General features: G+C 40.1%; 2 protein-coding genes across 3 annotated transcripts in view; both read right to left on the bottom strand.

The window, feature by feature from the left end:
• The window catches only part of LOC126940470 (peptidyl-prolyl cis-trans isomerase NIMA-interacting 4-like), a 1,058,238-nt gene that overhangs the window by 396,424 nt on the left and 643,532 nt on the right, over nucleotides 1-18,282 (bottom strand). The gene's annotated exons all lie outside the window — the stretch shown is intronic.
• Nucleotides 1-18,282, bottom strand: part of WDFY2 (WD repeat and FYVE domain containing 2) — a 177,117-nt gene that overhangs the window by 35,504 nt on the left and 123,331 nt on the right. For both annotated transcript variants that reach the window (XM_050766303.1, XM_050766304.1), the window contains 2 exons: nucleotides 13,609-13,759; nucleotides 5,199-5,311 (listed from right to left, as the gene is read on the bottom strand). In XM_050766303.1, coding sequence (XP_050622260.1) covers nucleotides 5,199-5,311; nucleotides 13,609-13,759 — 264 coding nt within the window. The remainder of the gene's footprint in view (nucleotides 1-5,198; nucleotides 5,312-13,608; nucleotides 13,760-18,282) is intronic.

The raw sequence follows: 18,282 nt of genomic DNA, 5'->3' as shown, positions 1-18,282 counted from the left end.
CAAAACTCTTCTTTGGGAAGCCTCCCTTTAATTATCTGCGAGAGGAGAGGACCTTCTGTTATCTGCTTCTAAAGAAGCCTCTGGGCGCATCACGGCTCCGCAGCACCTGCTACTCACAAGGTTTGGATGAATTCCCTGTAACTATTGGTCTAATGCATGCATTCCATGCCGGCTGGAAGATGGATAAGGGCAAAGATTATGCTTGTTTTATTCACCCACATATCCTGGCACCATCGTATAGAGAGAGAGTGGATGACTGACTATGGATGACAATTCACATCTCTTGACCTGCACTTTATGTACACTGGATCTGTGTGAGTCTCCACTGTAAACAAAAATTGAAGTTCTAAATTATATGAACTTGCCTCTTTACATTGAACTGTGACTTTCTTAGTTTGTTTAGTTTCTTTTGTTATAGTTACACTGTTCCCTTCAATGATTCCCCTAACAGCTCATGAACAAGTCTGCATTTAATTATTCATTAATTAGTTTGCTTTGGCAGATTTACATTCAAGCCCTCCTGTTTCAAATATGTTCATGCTAATAAAATAATTTCTTAGAAATAAAAGAAAAAAGATTGTATTAACACTATTAATTTCCAATGGTCAAAATATGATTTTTGGCCGGGTACGGTGGCTCATGCCTGTAATCCCAATACTCTGGGAGGCTGAGGAGGGTGGATCATTTGAGGTCAGGAGTTTAAGACCAGCCTGGTCAACATGGTAAAACCCTGCCTCTACTATAAATACAAAAATTAGCCGGCCATGATGGCGGGCACCTGTTGTCCCAGCTACTCGGGAGGCTGAGGCAGGAGAATTGCTTGAACCTGGGAGGTGGAGGTTGCAGTGAGCCAAGATCATGCCACTGCACTCCAGCTTGGACAACAGAGCGAAATTCTGTCTCAAAACAAAACAAAACAAGAAAAACAAAAGCAACTCCTCTAAGTTAGTTTTTGACTTTTTCATAGAAATACATTCTACTTTCTGCAGAAATAGCAAAGAACTGTGATATTTGGCATTTAGCTCCAGAAAGAAAACCAGTAGAGGGAGCATAAGAACATAAAACTAGTTTCCTAAATCCCTAGAGATTAGAAAAATGTTATGCTTTGGCCTCTGGGCGTGACTACTAGGTCGATTCCCTCATTAACCCACATTTTTGTATGACCTTCTGTACTGTAAGAGAGAATGATGGGGTGAAGGGCTATGACTCTGGACGCATACTGAAGACCTGCTTCTGAGTTTGCATCTGGAGTGATGGGACCTCCAAAGCTGCCCTTTAATGGAACTGGATTAACTTTAGGGTGTACATTTTGTCCTTACAAAAATCTCTTTCCCAGAACTGAGACTTGCTGTGTTTGGGACCTCCCAAGGCCCAGAATGAGCCTACCACTTAGGAAGAGCTCAACAATATGTCTAAATCACCATGGACTCTCTTACAGGTCCTCACTCTAGCTTTACAGGAATGAGCTGTATTGCAGCCACATTAGTGATGGGCAGATACCACTGTTTAGGAACAATAATAAGGTAACATCTGACCTGCTACATTTGCCTTCCTGTTAGTTAGCGACCTTCCTGAGCCATTTCCTGTTTTTCTCAAATATATTTCTTGATAAAAATAAAGTGAAAATGCTTTAAACTCTTTAGGAAAGATAAGACACAATACCAAGGTCATATTTCATATCAGAACAAGCCTGCAAAACATGGGACCCTTGAACCACATGTGGCTGACAGGAGTGCTTAGAAGCTGCTACTGTCCTTTTCTGACCTGGAGGCAACAATACAAAACTCAGAGGGCTCCTATCAGCCACCATACTGTGAGTGGGTGCGTGCCTGATTACTGAAGAGTCAAGAGGTCAGGCTGAAAGCCACCTCTGCCTAAAGCGAACCTGGGAACCATCACTAGGCCTGCGGAATGCACCTCTGAATTCTACCTTGAATCCACCCACTCCTTGTTTTCCCACTGTCACAGTCCCCTCTCAAGGGACACTTCCCTACTAGCTTTCCAATTCCACTCTCTACTGCCAGACAACCTTTTAAAATCCAATCAGGTTACCTTCTTTGCTTCAAACTCTTTAATGGTCTCTCAGTGACATCAGGATAATGCCCAGCACGGTCTCAGTGATGGGAAGTGACTCTTGCTTTCTGGCTGCCCCTCCACCCTGACCTCCCCTCTCCCTCCCTCATACCCAGTGCTTCCACCATAAAAGAGTGACTAGCAGTTCTCAAGAGAGCCATGCTCTTGCACATCTCCTTGCCTTGAACATGCTGGTTTTCTCTGCCTGAGATGCTCTTCTCAGTTGTTTTCCATGAACTCAATACTTACTCATCCCCAAAGATCTGAGGTCAGGCAGACTCCCGAGGAGGCCGTTCCTAACCGCCTCCATCTCCTTCGAGTGGGCTGCCCTTCTGTGTTCCCAGAAGCGCAAGGTGCTCGCTCCCACCAGCCCCTGCCAGCATGCACTAGAACTGTGCTTTAGTTTTTGTCTCTCACTGGGTTGTGAAGAATTTGAGGATAATGACAATTTTACTCTGTGACTGGGAGGAATGGCTGAGATGACAAGGGACAGCACAGAGCATAAAGAGAAAAGGATCCAGGGAAGATCCTGGGGACACAACCGACCACAGGGGAGCCCGAGAAAGCCAGCAGCATCATAGAAGAAAAGCCAAAGGAAGGCAGTTACAGCCAGAAGGAATGGCCACAATGTAAAATGCTGCTGAAAAGTTAAGTACGACAAGGTTTACAACGTGTCCCAGCAGGCCACTGGTCACCTCAGGGACAGCAGTTTCAGTGGCATAGTAACGACAAACCAGATTGCAGGGAGCTGGAAGGCAAATTGGAAGTGAAAATGCGAAGCAGCTGGGAAAATTATATTCTTCTAAGAAACACGGCTGTTTGCTACAACTTGGATGAACCTTGAGGACATTATGCTGAGTGAAATAAACCAGTCACAAAAGGACAAATACTGCATGATTCCACTCTTATGAGTCACCTAGACTAGTGAAATTCATAGAAACAGAAAGCAGAGTAACAGTTTCCAGGGACTGGGAGGGTAGGGGGAGAGGATAGGGAGTTCATGTCCAAGGGAACAGAGTTTCAGTTTCACAAGATGGAAAAGGTTCTGGGATGGATGGTGTTGATGATTGCACAACAGTGTGAATGTAGTTAATGTCATTGAATAGTACATTTAAAAATGGTTAAAATGGTAAATTTTATGTTTTATACATTTTACCACAATTTTTAAAGCATTGCTATTAAGAGAATAAGAAGGAACTTGCTATAAGACACGGGATTGAGAGGGTGTTGGTTTGTTTTTCTACCAGAGGCAAAAAAAATAAGCATGTTAATAAATTGAAAAGAGTTAGTCAAAAGAGAGACCAAGGCAATCCATTTTGGTAGGGACACCCTGCGAATAGCCTGGGGCCAGAGGAAGGCAGCTCTCCTGCACTGAGAAGACGAGAATGGGCCAGAGGAAGGCAGCTCTCCTGCACTGAGAAGAAGTGGGGAGAGAAAAAGTTTGTTTGTTGGGGTGGGGGGGGGATATACAGTGGGCAAGAAATACTTTTTTTTTTTTTTCTTTTTAAGCTTCTATCTGATAGCTTTTGAAGGAAGAGGCAAGGAATGAGATGGGGATGGGGGCTTGGGAAGGATGGTGAAGGTCTCTGTTTAGGGGCCTGGAAGAAGGAGCGAACTGAGGACAGGGAGAGTGATTATTAGGCAACTTCATAAGTCTACACAGGAAATCCTGAGTGTGCAATGGTAATGATGGTCTAAACCTCAAGGCAGTGTGACTACTATAGACCCAGCAGCTGGCTGCACAACAAGAAAAGGTGGAGAGTTAGTCTGAATCAGACAGGCTTGCCAAGAAGGCAGAATATTTACATTCACAGAACTGAGAATGCTGGGAAGGCATGGGTGAAGCGATGCACCACTGGGAGGAAAGGTGATGCAGGGGCTGAGATGCTGGAAAAATGGAGGGACCACAGGCTGGAATGCGCCACAAGGGGAAACAGTAAGTGGAATGAAGAAAGGGTGTAGGGAATTGGAGGATGAGGAGGCTGAAGTCTGCGTGAAGCACAGAAGTTTAAGACTTCTGAGGTGGGACAGTTCTGGGTCCCCCACAGAACCCCAGGCCCAGTCTTGGCCAAAGTGTAGGTGAGGGTGTAAGTGGCTAAAAAAGAAATTCAGTCAGGGAAGACCAGGGTCCTATCCATAGGGGATATTTCCATGTGTTCTTCCTCCCAAAGGCATAAATAATTCAGATGATCTTTTATGAATCTTCTTCCTTGTATTCAATTTTCTCCTTACTATATGTTTCTTATTCTAGCATTCCATTTTTTCCCTTTAGGAAGCCCCTTATGATCTAGGTATTATCCAATTTTATATCCTCTTTCCCCTACTTTTTTTCTTATCGACATCTAAACTCAGTATTATCTCATTTTACACAAAATCATGGGTTGGTAGCTGGTAGAAAACGGAAAGGCCCTTTAAGAACCATGAAAACTGGCAATGACTCATTTTCTAGGGTCGATATGTTCTAGAGTCAATAGTACATGTTAAAACTACTAGTAAAAAATTAATCATCATCATTGATCAAGTCTTTCAAAGGCTAAGCATGAATATTTTATACTACCTTGCTTAAATGACCCTGAGCAGAGCAATAACATAAAGGGGACCTTAGGTTTTAACCTGAAAAGGATATGAAGGAAGTAAAGTTGGAGAGGAACTTGAGCCTTTTCACAAAGTCTAGCTACTCATGAAGAATATATCTGTCTTTTCATTTGACTTGGAAGTGGGAATCTTTCTTGTACACCATCTTCTAACTCCAGGAAAGGCAAGGTCAGACCAAGGCAGCTGTCTTTTTGGCCTTCTGGGGTTTCAGCCGTCTGAGGCCACATGCTCTCAAACAATGCCTCATTAATGTATGCCAACACTGGCTTTCTCTGGTGCAGTATGATAGAGAACCAAATTATCAACATTTTCAAAATAGATTGGTTTCTCTTTTGTTTGGATTATACAGAAAAATGTTTGACGTTATATTTTACTGAACCATTTTGAAATCAGTTAAGCATATCATGTGTATCTTTGCACAAGCATGGACTGTACTTTGCCACTTTCAAAACATATCTGAACATCAGGAGATGCAGCAGGCGATATCTCACTGTGCTATCAGCACATGATGATTTTGCTGTTACTCCTACCTGTGTGTCCTCTGAATGTTGTGACCAGGGTGCAGTTTTCTTGCTCCAGTTTGAGGATTGTTACTTGGCCTGAGTGGTCACCAATAAACACATGCCGGGTTTCAACATCAAATCTATCATGTAAGCATTAAGGATTGTTTCTCAAAATTAAATGGGGGAATTTACAATGAAGAAACAGGGCATAAATGTAACAAGAAATACGCAAGTCCCATCTGAGGAAAACTTGAAGACAGTGCTGAACGACACAAAAGTGAACTTAACCAAATGAAGGACATACTGTATTATTGGACAGTAAGACTTAAAAATGTCACTTCTTGTTCCTAAATTAATAACATAAATCTATATATTTTAAAAATGTCACCACATGTTGTTTTCTACAGCTAGAAGTATTCATATGGAAAAATAAATAAGCAAAAAGAGCCAAGAATACTCTGAAAATAAGAACAATATGGTATGTGATAGGGAGGTTAGCCCTACCAGATATTAAAAAATGTTATAAAGTTTCTTTAATTAAAAGTGTGGTATTGGTGCATAAACAGACTAACAGAATACAAAGTTGCGAAATAAACCCAAAAGCACATTGAAATTTAGTAAATGTCTGATGCAGGTAGCTTTACAAATGAATAAGGAAAAGATGAATTTAAAAAAATGATGTTGGCACAAACTGGATAGCCATTTGGAAAAAGAAAATAGAATCTGTATTTCACAATGTATACCAGGACAGATTCCAAATGAATTAGGGATCTAAATGTAGAAAATGAAAACATAAGCTTTAGATAGGAAAGTTTCTTTGTAACCTTGGAGTGGGAAAAGCTATGACTCAAAAACACAACAAATATTATGAGCAAAGCCAAAAGATAAACTGGAAAAAAATCTTTGCAATTTATGTCACAAAGGGCCCAAATCTCTAATATAAAAAGAGCAATCAAGAAGAAAAAGATCCCAAACCTAATAGAAAAATGGGCAAAATTTGAATGGAGCTATTAATAGATAGTTCAAGAATAAATCAAAATGGTGCTGTGCAAAAAGAGTTAACACAGCAGCTCTGACTGTGATCCTCTGAAAGCCAGCTTATGAAGTTGGCATAGTGTCTGGGAATCTGGATTTTGGGAAGGTTCCCACCATTAACTGATAAGAGTGGTTCACTGTGCCTTAACTGTTCAAACATTGTGGCTTACACTGAATACCTGCTTTCCTTCTGGGAATCTGGAATTTTGGAATGTCCCAGGCAGACCTGCCTACATGACCAGTAAAAGCCCTAGGCATGGAGTCTCTAACAAGCTTCTCTGGTTGACAAAGCCTAGCAACCCTATTTCTAAAGATCTACCCAGAGATACACAGGCAAAAATACAAAATGACACATGCCCAAGGCTAGTCACTCCATGTTATTTTAATAGCTAAAGTTTGAAAATAACCCAAACGTCTATCAACAGGAGACTTACTGAATTAACTATGCTACATCCACACAACAGAATATTATGCAGCTGGGGGAAAAATGGAGATCTGTATACACAAACACCAGGATATATTATCAAGTGTGTGTGGGGGGGGCAGCCAAGGCATATCAGAGTTTATAAGCTATACTACCTTTGTGTGAGAAACGGAGAGAAATACAAAAGTGTATATATGTATGTGTGTGCATTTGCATGTGTGCACTCATATTTAGAAAGGGAAGCACTAGAGGGATTAAGATCTAACAAAAATGGCAAGGTGAGGGGACAGTGATGGGAATGAGACCTCTCCCCTGTCATAGCTCCTATTTTAGAATTTTGTAATATTTTTACATATTAAAAGGTACATAAAATTTGTGACCAGGCACAGTGGCTCATGGGAGCCACTTTGGGAGACCAAGAAGGGAGGATCACTTGAGCCCAGGAATTTGAGACCAGCCTGGGCAACAAAGTGAGACCTCACCTCTACAAAAATTAAAATAATTAGCTGGGCATGGTGGCACATGCCTGTGATTCCAGCTACATGGGAGGCTGAGACAGGAGGATTGCTTGAGTCCAGGAAGTCGAAGCTGCAGTCAGCCATGTTCAAGCCACTACACTCCAGCTTGGGTGACACAGTGAGACCCTGTCTTAAAAAAAAAAAAGAAAAAAAGAATATATATATGTAACATATATATACATATATATCTCAAATATATTTTTTTAAAATCCCCCAAATTGAAAATAAAGTAAAATGAATGAACCTAACTATCAAATTGGTGACATAATCACATAATTAGAACGATTTCAAGTGCCTTTAAAACACAACATTTTCAATGTTTCAGTGTCTCATTTTGTTGTCCAGGCTGGTCTCAAACCCTAGGCTCAAGTGATCCTTCCACCTTGGCCTCCCAAAGTTCTGGGATTACAGGTGTGAGCCACCATGCCTGAGCAAAAATTTTATGTATTTTTTAATATGTAAAAATATTACAGGATTCCAAAATGGGAACTATGACAAGGGGGAAGTCTCACCTCCATCACTGGTAGAATATATTCTAAGGACAAAGAGAGTTGCAAAGAAATCTAAAATCTCATTCAGTAGTCTTATTGTTATTTAGTATTGCTCATTATTTTGGAACCATTTAAATAAAACGTAGGATAAAGCAAACGAGGAACTACGCCAGTGTTTTAACAACCAAGATTTTCAGCCTCAGATAAAAGAATCAAGTACAAAAACCAAAAAGTAAAAATCCCGTAATGTTAAATTTGAATAAGAAATATTATATTAACTGATGATTTATTCTCTTTTAAAAAATACACACACATTTATATACACTTCTCAGCTATCTCTGAATATTGTTCCTCACTAAAAAAATGGCTGATTCCAGGATTGGGATAGGAAAAGTACAAGATGAACTTGAGACATGTTGAGTCAGAAGGCAAGGAAGCTACCCAAGGCTAAGTGGGCTTATTTCAGACACGGTGGTAAGGGATGAACAGGTAGAGTACGGAGGCTATTTAGAGCAGTAAAACTATTCCATATGATGCTACAATTACCATTGTAATTGTAGCATGTCTTTATATATTTGTCCAAATCCACAGAACGCACAACACCAAGAGTGAACCCTAAACTATGGACTTCGGGTGATAATGACGTGCCAGTGTAGGTTCACACTACACTGTGGGGAGACCATGCATGTTGAGCTCATGAGGCACATAGGCACATAGGCAATCTCTATACTTTCTGCTCAATTTTGCTGTGAACCTAAAATTGCTCTAAAAAATAGTCTTTAAAACATAAAAATTGGGCTGGGTGCAATGGCTCATGCCTGTAATCCCAGCACTTTGGGAGGCCGAGGCAGGCGGATCATGAGGTCAGGAGTTCAAGATCAGCGTGGCCAACATAGTGAAACCCCGTCTCTACTAAAAATACAAAAAATTGCTGGGCGTGGTGGTCGGCGCCTGTAATTTCAGCTACTCGGGAGGCTGATGCAGGAGAATCGCTTGAATCCAGGAGGCAGAGGTTGCAGTGAGCTGAGATTGTGCCATTGCACTCCAGCCTGGATGACAATAGTGAAACTCCATCTCAAAAAAAAAAAAAAAATTTAAAAAAGACATTGGAGCCCATTTAATGGAGCTGTTACTGGCCAAAGATAGAATAACTGGAACATAAAATAAAAAGATGGCAGTTTATTGAAATATACTGAACATATTATTATTTAAAAACAACCAATCAACCTAAGATTTCGTAATAGTGCTCAAAAAGAAAAAAAAAAGATTCCTATTAAAGGTAACCAGGGCACCAAATTTGTACTCTGAAAATTAGGACTAAAAAGAAAGATATAAGAATTTATCTTGCTTTTCCTATAATAATTGTATTTCAGGGTAACCAAATAGCCCTAGTTAGTGAGGGGGGGGAAGTTATGCTTTAGAAGTATTCCAACAAATACATGGGAAAAATACGATAGGATTAGAAAATCACCATTTTGCAACCTTAACGAAAAAGTGTTCCGGCAAAGCTTAGCAATAGATGAAACCATTAAAAGGCTGGTATGGAGGACGGCGCTGCAGGGATCCGGCTGTCACCACCTGAACTGCCGATCAATCTCAGCATAACTGAAAGGGCGACAATGCAATGCCATGTGCCTTATAATGGGAAGCTCTATGAAGCACGCTTGGTGAGAACCAAATGCTCTCACTAAAAGGCTGAATCTGAATGAAATCAAGATTATAGGGCAGTTTTTCAGTTTACTGAAAATATGTGAGGAAGGTAGGTACAGGAGCAAGTTAAATGACATCAATTTAGAATGTGGGACTGTGTGTAGAAGAACTGATTCAGTACCTTCAACGAGGCAGTGGCATTAAAAAAAGTGAAGGGGGCACTGCTCTGGATGAAGAAAGATTTAGAAGATGTGACAACCACGTGCAATGTGTGGATCTTGTCCAGATCCAATTTCCAACAAACCTACTGCACAAAAATAATTTTCAAAATAATCAGTGAAATCTGAAATTCAACATCAAGGAGATCAAAGATTGTTAATTTTTAGATGTAACAATAGCATTGTGATTACCGAAAAAGTAACCCATATATTTTCAATGAAGTATATAAGGATAAAATGATATAAGGTCTAGAATTTGCTTTAAAATACTCCAGCAAAAATTGAGAGAAAGCAAAAAGGGATAGAAGAACCAACAGTGGATGTGAATGACTGGCATTAAGTATGATAGGAAGAAATTGACATAATCTTAACAGCTTTTCAGAACTCTTCACCTGAACAGAAATAAATCTAAGAGATTACATTAGGTGTAGGGAAACATTCCACTACACATGGTGACATTTTGGAAATATCTCTGACATGAACAAAATCCTAAAATAGAGTATTTGAATTATTTTTGTGAAAACATGAAAAATATGATAAAAACATGGTCAAATAACAAGACACTGACAAATGACGTTGGATAAAGTATTCACAAATTTAAAGACTAACAAGTGAAGTGGGGAAGGAACACATTTCTATTTACTATCATCTACCTTCCATGGGGCGTTTGGGAAGTAACCCTATTCTGCTGTACCCAGTTGTGCAGAGGGCTGGCTGAAAAATTATAATCCCCAAATTCTAATCCTGGTTCTGCTAGCCAATAGTCACGTGACCTTGAGCAAGTCACCTACTCCCTGAGCCTTGGTTTCTACACTGTGAAAACTGAGAATTAGGTCTTTTGTTTTTACTTCACATTATTGTTTTGACAGTGAACAAAGTAATATGTAAAAGCCTGCAAATCTAAGATATTTTCAGGGCCTGCAAATCTAAGATATTTCTTTCTTTATCCTTTTCCTTTCCTTTCCTTCTCTTCTATTATTGTCATTCTTGTTGTTCCTATTACAGGTAATTTATATTTGAAGTTTCAGATCTTCAGTCAAAACAATCAAAAAATTTGAGGTTACTCATAAATTGACAATTCAATTTATGAACCAGTCTCTTTGTCTTCCTTTATTTTTCTACGTGAATTTTGGTCATTTTCATTGCATATTTACTTCTCCACTAAGATGCCTGAAAGAAGAGGAATAAAGGCTGAATTCAATCTGATTTAGTCTGTCACTTGTTGCCTTGGCTGAATGACTGTTTGAGGTGGTGATAGAAGAGAATGAGTTCATCTGTGGAGGTCTCTTATGAACCATTAGCTGTCTACTATGAAGATAAATAGGATTAATGATATTATTCATAATATTTTATGTTGATTCATCAGATCTTCCTCCTCCCTTCATCACTAAAACAAACAATGACGAAACCAAAACCCCTGTAAGTGTGGAGGGTGACAAAAAGAAGGAAGAGAGGGGAGGCGGTGGGAGGTTCTCAGAAGGAAATGTTTTTAAAAGCTAAATTTAAATGTGAACCCCTAATACTGTATGGCTTGCCTATTAATCTATCAGCCAGCTCCCAGAAAAAACTTCCAGCCTTAGAAAAGTCACATGGTTATTGGCTGAGACCCTCTGGCAAAAGCACAGAGCTGTCATGCCATCAGTGTTTAGCAATGGAAAAATACTCAAGAGCAAAGGTTGAAACCATGGCTCCAAAATCATAGTTGGCAAGGCAGAGCTGGCAGAGGTCAGGGAATCTTCTGGGAGGGCCTGTCTGTAGTATTGCACCTCTCCACCACCTGAACAGTGAGGCTGGCTGGATGGAACTGAAACCAGAGACTCTCACACACACAGGCTTCTCATACCCAATCACACGACTTTCTGCTTGGTAAACCACATGATGTGGGAAAAGGGAATAGTCACCAAATGAGGATGACTCCTGGAGATGCCCGAAGGGAGAAGCTGTGGTGGTTACAATCCTACATCAGACTACATCAGTCAGGGAAAGTTGGACACTATCCATTTGTTTTTTATTTTCAAATAGTTTAAAAAGTTAGCTTCCTGAGGGCAAGATCTGTATTTTTTTCCATACTTGCTGGGCTTGGCTAAGTGATACAGAAACCAGAATAAGACCAAATTATACTGATGCCATTAGTTCCTTTTTGAAGGAGCAATGCAGTACAATGGGAAAAAAATAGGAGTCCAAGGCAGAAGGTCTGGGTTCTTGTGAGGATTTTCCTACTTACTAGCTGGGTGGCCTCAGATAAAACACAGGACTCTTTCTGGGCTTCAGCCAGCTCATCTGTAAAATGAAGGTAGTATAGACTGAATTCTAAAAAAGTATTTAATTGACAAAGATTGTATATATTCAAAATGTTGAATGTGATGATGTGATATACATATACACTGTGTAATAATCATGGTCAAATTGATTAACACATCCATCACTACCCAGTTACAGTGTGTGTGTGTGTGTGTGTGTGTGTGTGTGTGTGTGTGTGTGTGTGTGTGTGTGTGAGAAACAGAGAGAAAGAGATAAGGAAGACAGAATGATTATGTCTCCCCAAAATTCCTATGTTAAAACCTAATTCCCAATGTGATGGTGTTTGGAGATGAATCCTCATGAACGGGATTAGTGCCCTTATAAAAAAAGGCCACAGAAAGGTCCTCTGCCCTTTCACCATGTGAGGACACAGCAAGATGTTGTCTATGAAGCAGGAAGCAAGCGCCCTCACAAGACACTGAACCTGCTGGTGCCTTGATCTGAGAATTCCCAGCCTCCAGAATTGTGAGCAATAAATTGCTGGTGTTTAAAGGACACCCAATTTACAGTAATTTATGATAGCAGCCCAAATGGACGAAGACAGAGGGTTGGACTAGGTGATCTTTAAGTGTACTTCCAGCTCTAACACTAAGACGTCATTTATGTATTGGCAAGAGAGTTCATGTATTTCAACTTACGTATTACGCTCATCTGAATTGGCTTTTAGAAAGTAAAGTTTGGCGTTTCTTTTATTAACCGGTAGTACCACCCTCTCAAAGGTGAGCTGATCCTGCCTGCCATTCCTTATCATCCTTGCCTTTGGTCTTCTCAGCAACTTGCTACTTTTACAACTTTCCACAATGGTCATTCTTAGTTTCTTCACCTTGCTCTTCTAGTGAGAAAAAAAAGAGTGATATTAGCCTATATATACACAAAAATATACCTTTGAATGCCACACAGTTTCACAGAAACAGCAATGTACTTTGTCAGATGTTGAGAATCACTGAATAGGCATTTTATAAATATGGAGATGAAATTAGAAAGCAGGACTTACTGTTTCTTCCTGCTTTCCCTGACTAGTGGCCTGTTTCTACCTACTTCTTAATTTGTCAGAAGATAAAGAGACCATATGCTTTTAAAACTAAGAACCCAGGGTCCTTTACTCCCTACAGTGGTAGCCGCATCCACACGTGCTACACACTAGTCATTACTGTGCTTGCTGGAGCCTAGTTGGGCAGATGTGAGCATTACCCAGCATCAGCAAGGATTCACCATGAGCATGAGGACCCTGGCAATTTGGGAAACAAAAATATCACTCTACATATCCTGAAAATGTCTCATTCCTGGAACAAAGCTTTTAACATCACCATGTAGATACCAGCTCACCCACTCTGGTCCTAGCTTGGTAACCTGGCAATAACTATTTAAAACTGAACAGGAATCCTGTGGTTCTTTTCCCAGGCACCAACAGGAATGTTCACAACCTTGGTATCTATGTGTAAATTACTTCTGTACGAAGAGCAAAGATTACATTTTGGTGATGATTTCATCTTCATGTACCATAATTATTTCTGACAGCTGAGGTTCATGAATCTGCACTGTGTTCTGTCTAGATGTCAGACCTTGTGTTACAGTAGACTCACAAATGGCTCAGCAGTCTATTATTTCAGGTCAAGTGATCGCACTTCACTCTACTTACATGGGAACTCTTGATGATTTGTGCCTTAGGAAATTCTATGAGCATTGTAATCTATACTGGGCAACTCAGTCATTAACAAAACTTTCAAGTTGCACACATCCCAAAATTTCATGAATCAGAGTTAAGTTCCTACTAAGAGATTTTTGTCCAGCAAAGGATACTGCAGGCCTGAGGCCACGGCACTGGTACGATAACCTCCCAGGCGCTGCCCACTCTCAGAGCAGTGCCAGGCAAATTGCTTGTCCTGTCCTGTGCTCAGCACCCACTCCAGCTCCAGGACAAACAGGATCATCGTCACTCTGCTCTGATGCGCTGAAAACCAAGAGAAAAGAAAACAACCTATAAAGCATCCTAAGGAGGTTGGAAGAACACGGCCCACAGAGATTCACCATTCTCTTCTTCTCTCCACCCCAGAATAAGCTGAACGGCAGAACCATTTTAAGGACAAGGTAGAACAGTGGTTCTCGTCGGGGGTGGGGGTATTCCCCTGTAGACCGGTGTGTCTGAGTGTTTTTGGTGATTAAAATAAAACTATCCATCTCTTCCCAATGTTCCCCCTCTGCCCCATTTGTGCCAACACAAGGATTATTGCCACACATAGCTCCTGTTACCAAAGGGCCTGGGCCACTTCCTCAGACAAGCTAGGGCTGCTGGACTGGAGAGAGCCACATCCAGTGTGACCACAAAACACATTAGGAGCGATGTTCATATATATCACTACCATCAGTTTATGTGCACTTATAAAAAAACTGGAGCATACCGTTATTCTTTTAATGAAGTCTGTCTTATAAAGTCATACAAAAGTTCTAGATGAACACTTTCTTTCAGAAATTAAATGCATGGAAAGGAGGACAGAATTATTCCTAAGAACCATATAGAAGAAAGTGAAGTATCCCTTATGCCAAAGTGTGTGTGTGTTTGTACAAATGATAATAAGAGTAAATTTTCTAGAGTTGTTAATAAACAAGAGTAACATGATCACAGTTACCACATCACACAATTCCAGAATCAGAAGAGGCTATTCATATCAGTTAACCCATCTCCCTATTTTACACATGGGCAAAGTGAGGCACAATGAGGTGGAGTAGCTTGACTGAGGTCTTAGAGCTTCTCAGTTACCAAATGAAATCAGGTGGAAGGATTTTTGCCTTATTATATATTCCAGGCAGTAAGGTGGAGGGCATCTGCAGTCACTGAACAGAGCTGACTGGAATGAACAAAGACTAGCATCCTGCAACCTGGACCTCACCGGGCCCTGCTCCCAAGGGCTGGCAGTCTGACGGGGCATGAACACACTCATCATGACTGTGGTGAGGTCACAGAGAAGACACTGGTTTCACATTTTGATCATGAACACAGAGTTAGACAGTATGGATGGACAAATGTGGCTCTACTGACAGTAATATCATCTGCCAATTTTTGAATGTCTAACAAGTGCCAGGCACTTAAATACATTCTCTAGCTTAATCATTGTAATGACCCTGCAAAGTGGATGATTTCATCATTTTACAACAAATACAACCTTAGCAAGATGGCCCTTTGGGATTGCTACCATACAATACAGTCAGAACCAGAGTGAACAGCCACAGGGCAGTCATTCAACAAATGCCTGATGTTTTAAGAGCTGGTGTTTGAAGCCTGGAGAATCTAAGGGAGTAGGGAAGCAGTGACACTGTGATGTGTCTACAACACACATCTGCTTTCAGAGTACCAGCCACCATCAAGATCAAAACACAGGCTTTAACGAAAAGATGTGTCTTCTTGGAGAAACTCGTGAAGATCTTTTTATGTCTCTATCATCAAATGTTCAATTCAAGTTCTATCAGTGAGGGAATAAAAAGTGAACTCTCTAATGAGTTCAAGTATACTCAAGTCTATTTCAAGCAGAAAGTGGCCCCTAGCACCTCACCCCTCTTTTCACTGAGGGGGCCTTTAGCCTTCTATCTATCAGATTCCAGTCCAAGGGGATGACAGCAGCCCTAGATGATAAGGGGCTTTAGCCCTCTGAGCGGCCTTCCTGTGCCAGAGAAGGCAGAGGCTAGAAACATTAAGTGGCTTGCTCAAAGCTACAAAACCAACGAATGACAAAGATAGAATAAAAATCCTGTTCTCCCTGATGTCAAAGTTGGTCCTCTCTCTCAGTGTCAGGCTACCTATGATTACCAGAAAACAAAAACGAACAAAAAAACCCCAAAACTCAGATCACATACTTTTGTTTAAGGTGAAAAAGATTCTTCTATTGAAAAAAAATTCAAAGATAGATAACTTATCACTAAGCTTCAGAAACTCCTAAGAAAAAACGTGGGTTTGAAGAGGAGTGGTGAGAGGGACCTCTTCCTTGCCTTGATCCTGATCTTAGAGGGAAAGCATCTCTTTTATCACCATTAAGGACGATGCTAGCTGCAGGGTTTCTGTAGATATTTCTTTATTGAAGAAGCTCCCCTCTAGTCCAAGTTTGCTGAGAATATTTTATAATGAACTGGATTTTACCAAATGCTTTGCCACATTAAATTAACAATATGATTTTTCTTCTTTAACCTGTTGACATAATGGATTACATTGATTTTTGAATGCTGAACCTGCTTTGCCTATCTGGAATAAATCCCACTAGGTCATGCTGTGTAATTCTTTTTATATACGGTTGGGGTCAATTTGCTTTTTTTTTTTTTTTTTGGTTTTGGGATCATTTTTTGATTTTTAAAATTTTGTATTGAGGTAAAATTCACATAACACAAAATTCACCACTTTAAACATTTTAGAGTATGTAATTCACTGGTTATTAGTTACTCACAATGTTGTGCATCATCACTGTTATCTATTTCCAGAACATTTCCATCATCCCAAAATGAAACTCTATATCCCCAACTCCCACTTCCCTCATCCTTGGAAAACACTAATCTATTATCTTTCTCTATGAATTACCTCTTATTCCTGACACTTCATATAAGTGTAATCATACAACACGTGGCCTTTTGTGTGTGGCTTTTTTCTCTTAGCATAAGTTTCCAAGGTTCAACCATTTTGTAGCCTGTACTTCATTCCTAAATGGCTAAATAAGTCAATGCATATATATACCACATTTTGTTTATCCATTCATCACTGATGGACATTGAGGTTACTTCCATTTTTTTGGCCATTATGAATAACGTTGTTATGAAGAGATATGTATGAGTTTTTGTGTGAATACTGTCATGCTCCACCTAACGATGCTGCAGTCAACTGTGGCACCATAAGAGTATAATGCAGCTGAAAGGGCGTGGCTGTTCTAGCACAATGCATTACTCACCTATCTGTGGTGATCCTGGTGAAAACAAACCTATTGTGCTGCCAGTCATATAAAAGTATAGCACCTGCAATAATGTTACTTGATAATGATACTAAATGACCATGTTACTGGTTTATGTATTTACTATACTATACTTTTAAAATCAGCATTTTAGAGTGTACTCCTTCTTTTTATATATATTTTTAAAATGTTAACTGTAAAACAGCCTCATGGATGTCCCGCAGGAGGTATCCAGAAGAAGGCATTGTTGTGATAGGAGGTGACAGCTCCATGGGTGTTATGCTCCCTGAAGACCTTCCAGTGGGACGAGCTGCGGAGGTGGAAGACAGTAATATTGATGATTCTCACCCTAAGTAGGCCTAGGCTAATGAGTGTGTTTGTGTCTTAGCTTTTAACAAAAATGTTTAAAAAATAAAACAAATATTAAAAATTAAAAAAACAAAAAACCTAGAGAATAAAGGTATGAAGAAAAAATATTTTGTACAGTTGTGTTTGTGTTTTAAGCTCTGTTATTACAAAAAAGCTGAAAAGTTGAAAAGATTAAAAAGTTTATAAAGTAAAAATAGAGTTCACTAGGTTTATTACTGAAAAAACATTTTTAAGCAAATATAGTGTAGCCTGAGTGTACAATGTTTATGAAGTCTACAGCAGTGTATAGTAATGTCCAAGGCCTTCACATTCACTCACTACTCACTCACTGACTCACCGAGAGCAATTTCCAGTTCTCCAAGCTCCATTCATGGTTAAGTGCCCTATCCAGGCAAACCATACAATTTTTTAAATCTTTTGCATCAAATCTTTACTGCACCTTTTCTATTTTTAGATATGTTTATTGTAACAAATACCATTGTGCTACAACAGCCTACAGTATTCATAACAGTAACATGCTGTACAGGTGTGCAAGCCTAGGGAGCAACAGGTTATACCCTCTAGCCCAGGCATGTAGCAGGCAATCCCATCTAGGGGTGTAAGTACACTCTCTCATGTTCACACAGCATTGAAATCGCCTAGCAATGCATTTCTCAGAATGTGTCACCATCATTAAGCAACACATGACTATGCTTTCAGTTCTCTTGGGTACCTAACTAGAAGTAAAAATGTTGTGTCACAAGGTAACTTTATATTTAACTCTTTGAGGAACTGCCAAACTCTTTTTCAAAGTGGCTACACCATTTTACATTCCCACCAACAGTGTTCCAGGCCTGGGTGCGGTGGCTCATGCCTGTAATCCCAGCACTTTGGGAGGCTAAGGCAGGTGGATCACCTGAGGTCAGGAGTTCAAGACTAGCCTGGCCAACATGGTGAAACCCTGTCTCTACTAAAAAATACAAAAATTAGCCAGGCATCAGTGGCGAGCACCTGTAATTCCAGCTACTTAAAAGGCTGAGGCAGGAGAATCACTTGAACCCGGGAGGCAGAGGTTGTGGCGAGCCGAGATCACGCCACTGCACTCCAGCCTGGGCAACAAGAACGAAACTCTGTATCAAAAAACAAAACAAAACAAAAAAACAAAAACAAAAAGAGGGTTCCAATTTCTCCACATTCTTGT

Source organism: Macaca thibetana, chromosome 17 (assembly GCF_024542745.1).
Source record: "Macaca thibetana thibetana isolate TM-01 chromosome 17, ASM2454274v1, whole genome shotgun sequence".
NCBI lineage: Eukaryota > Metazoa > Chordata > Mammalia > Primates > Cercopithecidae > Macaca > Macaca thibetana.
This window is presented reverse-complemented; position numbering and strand designations above follow the sequence as displayed.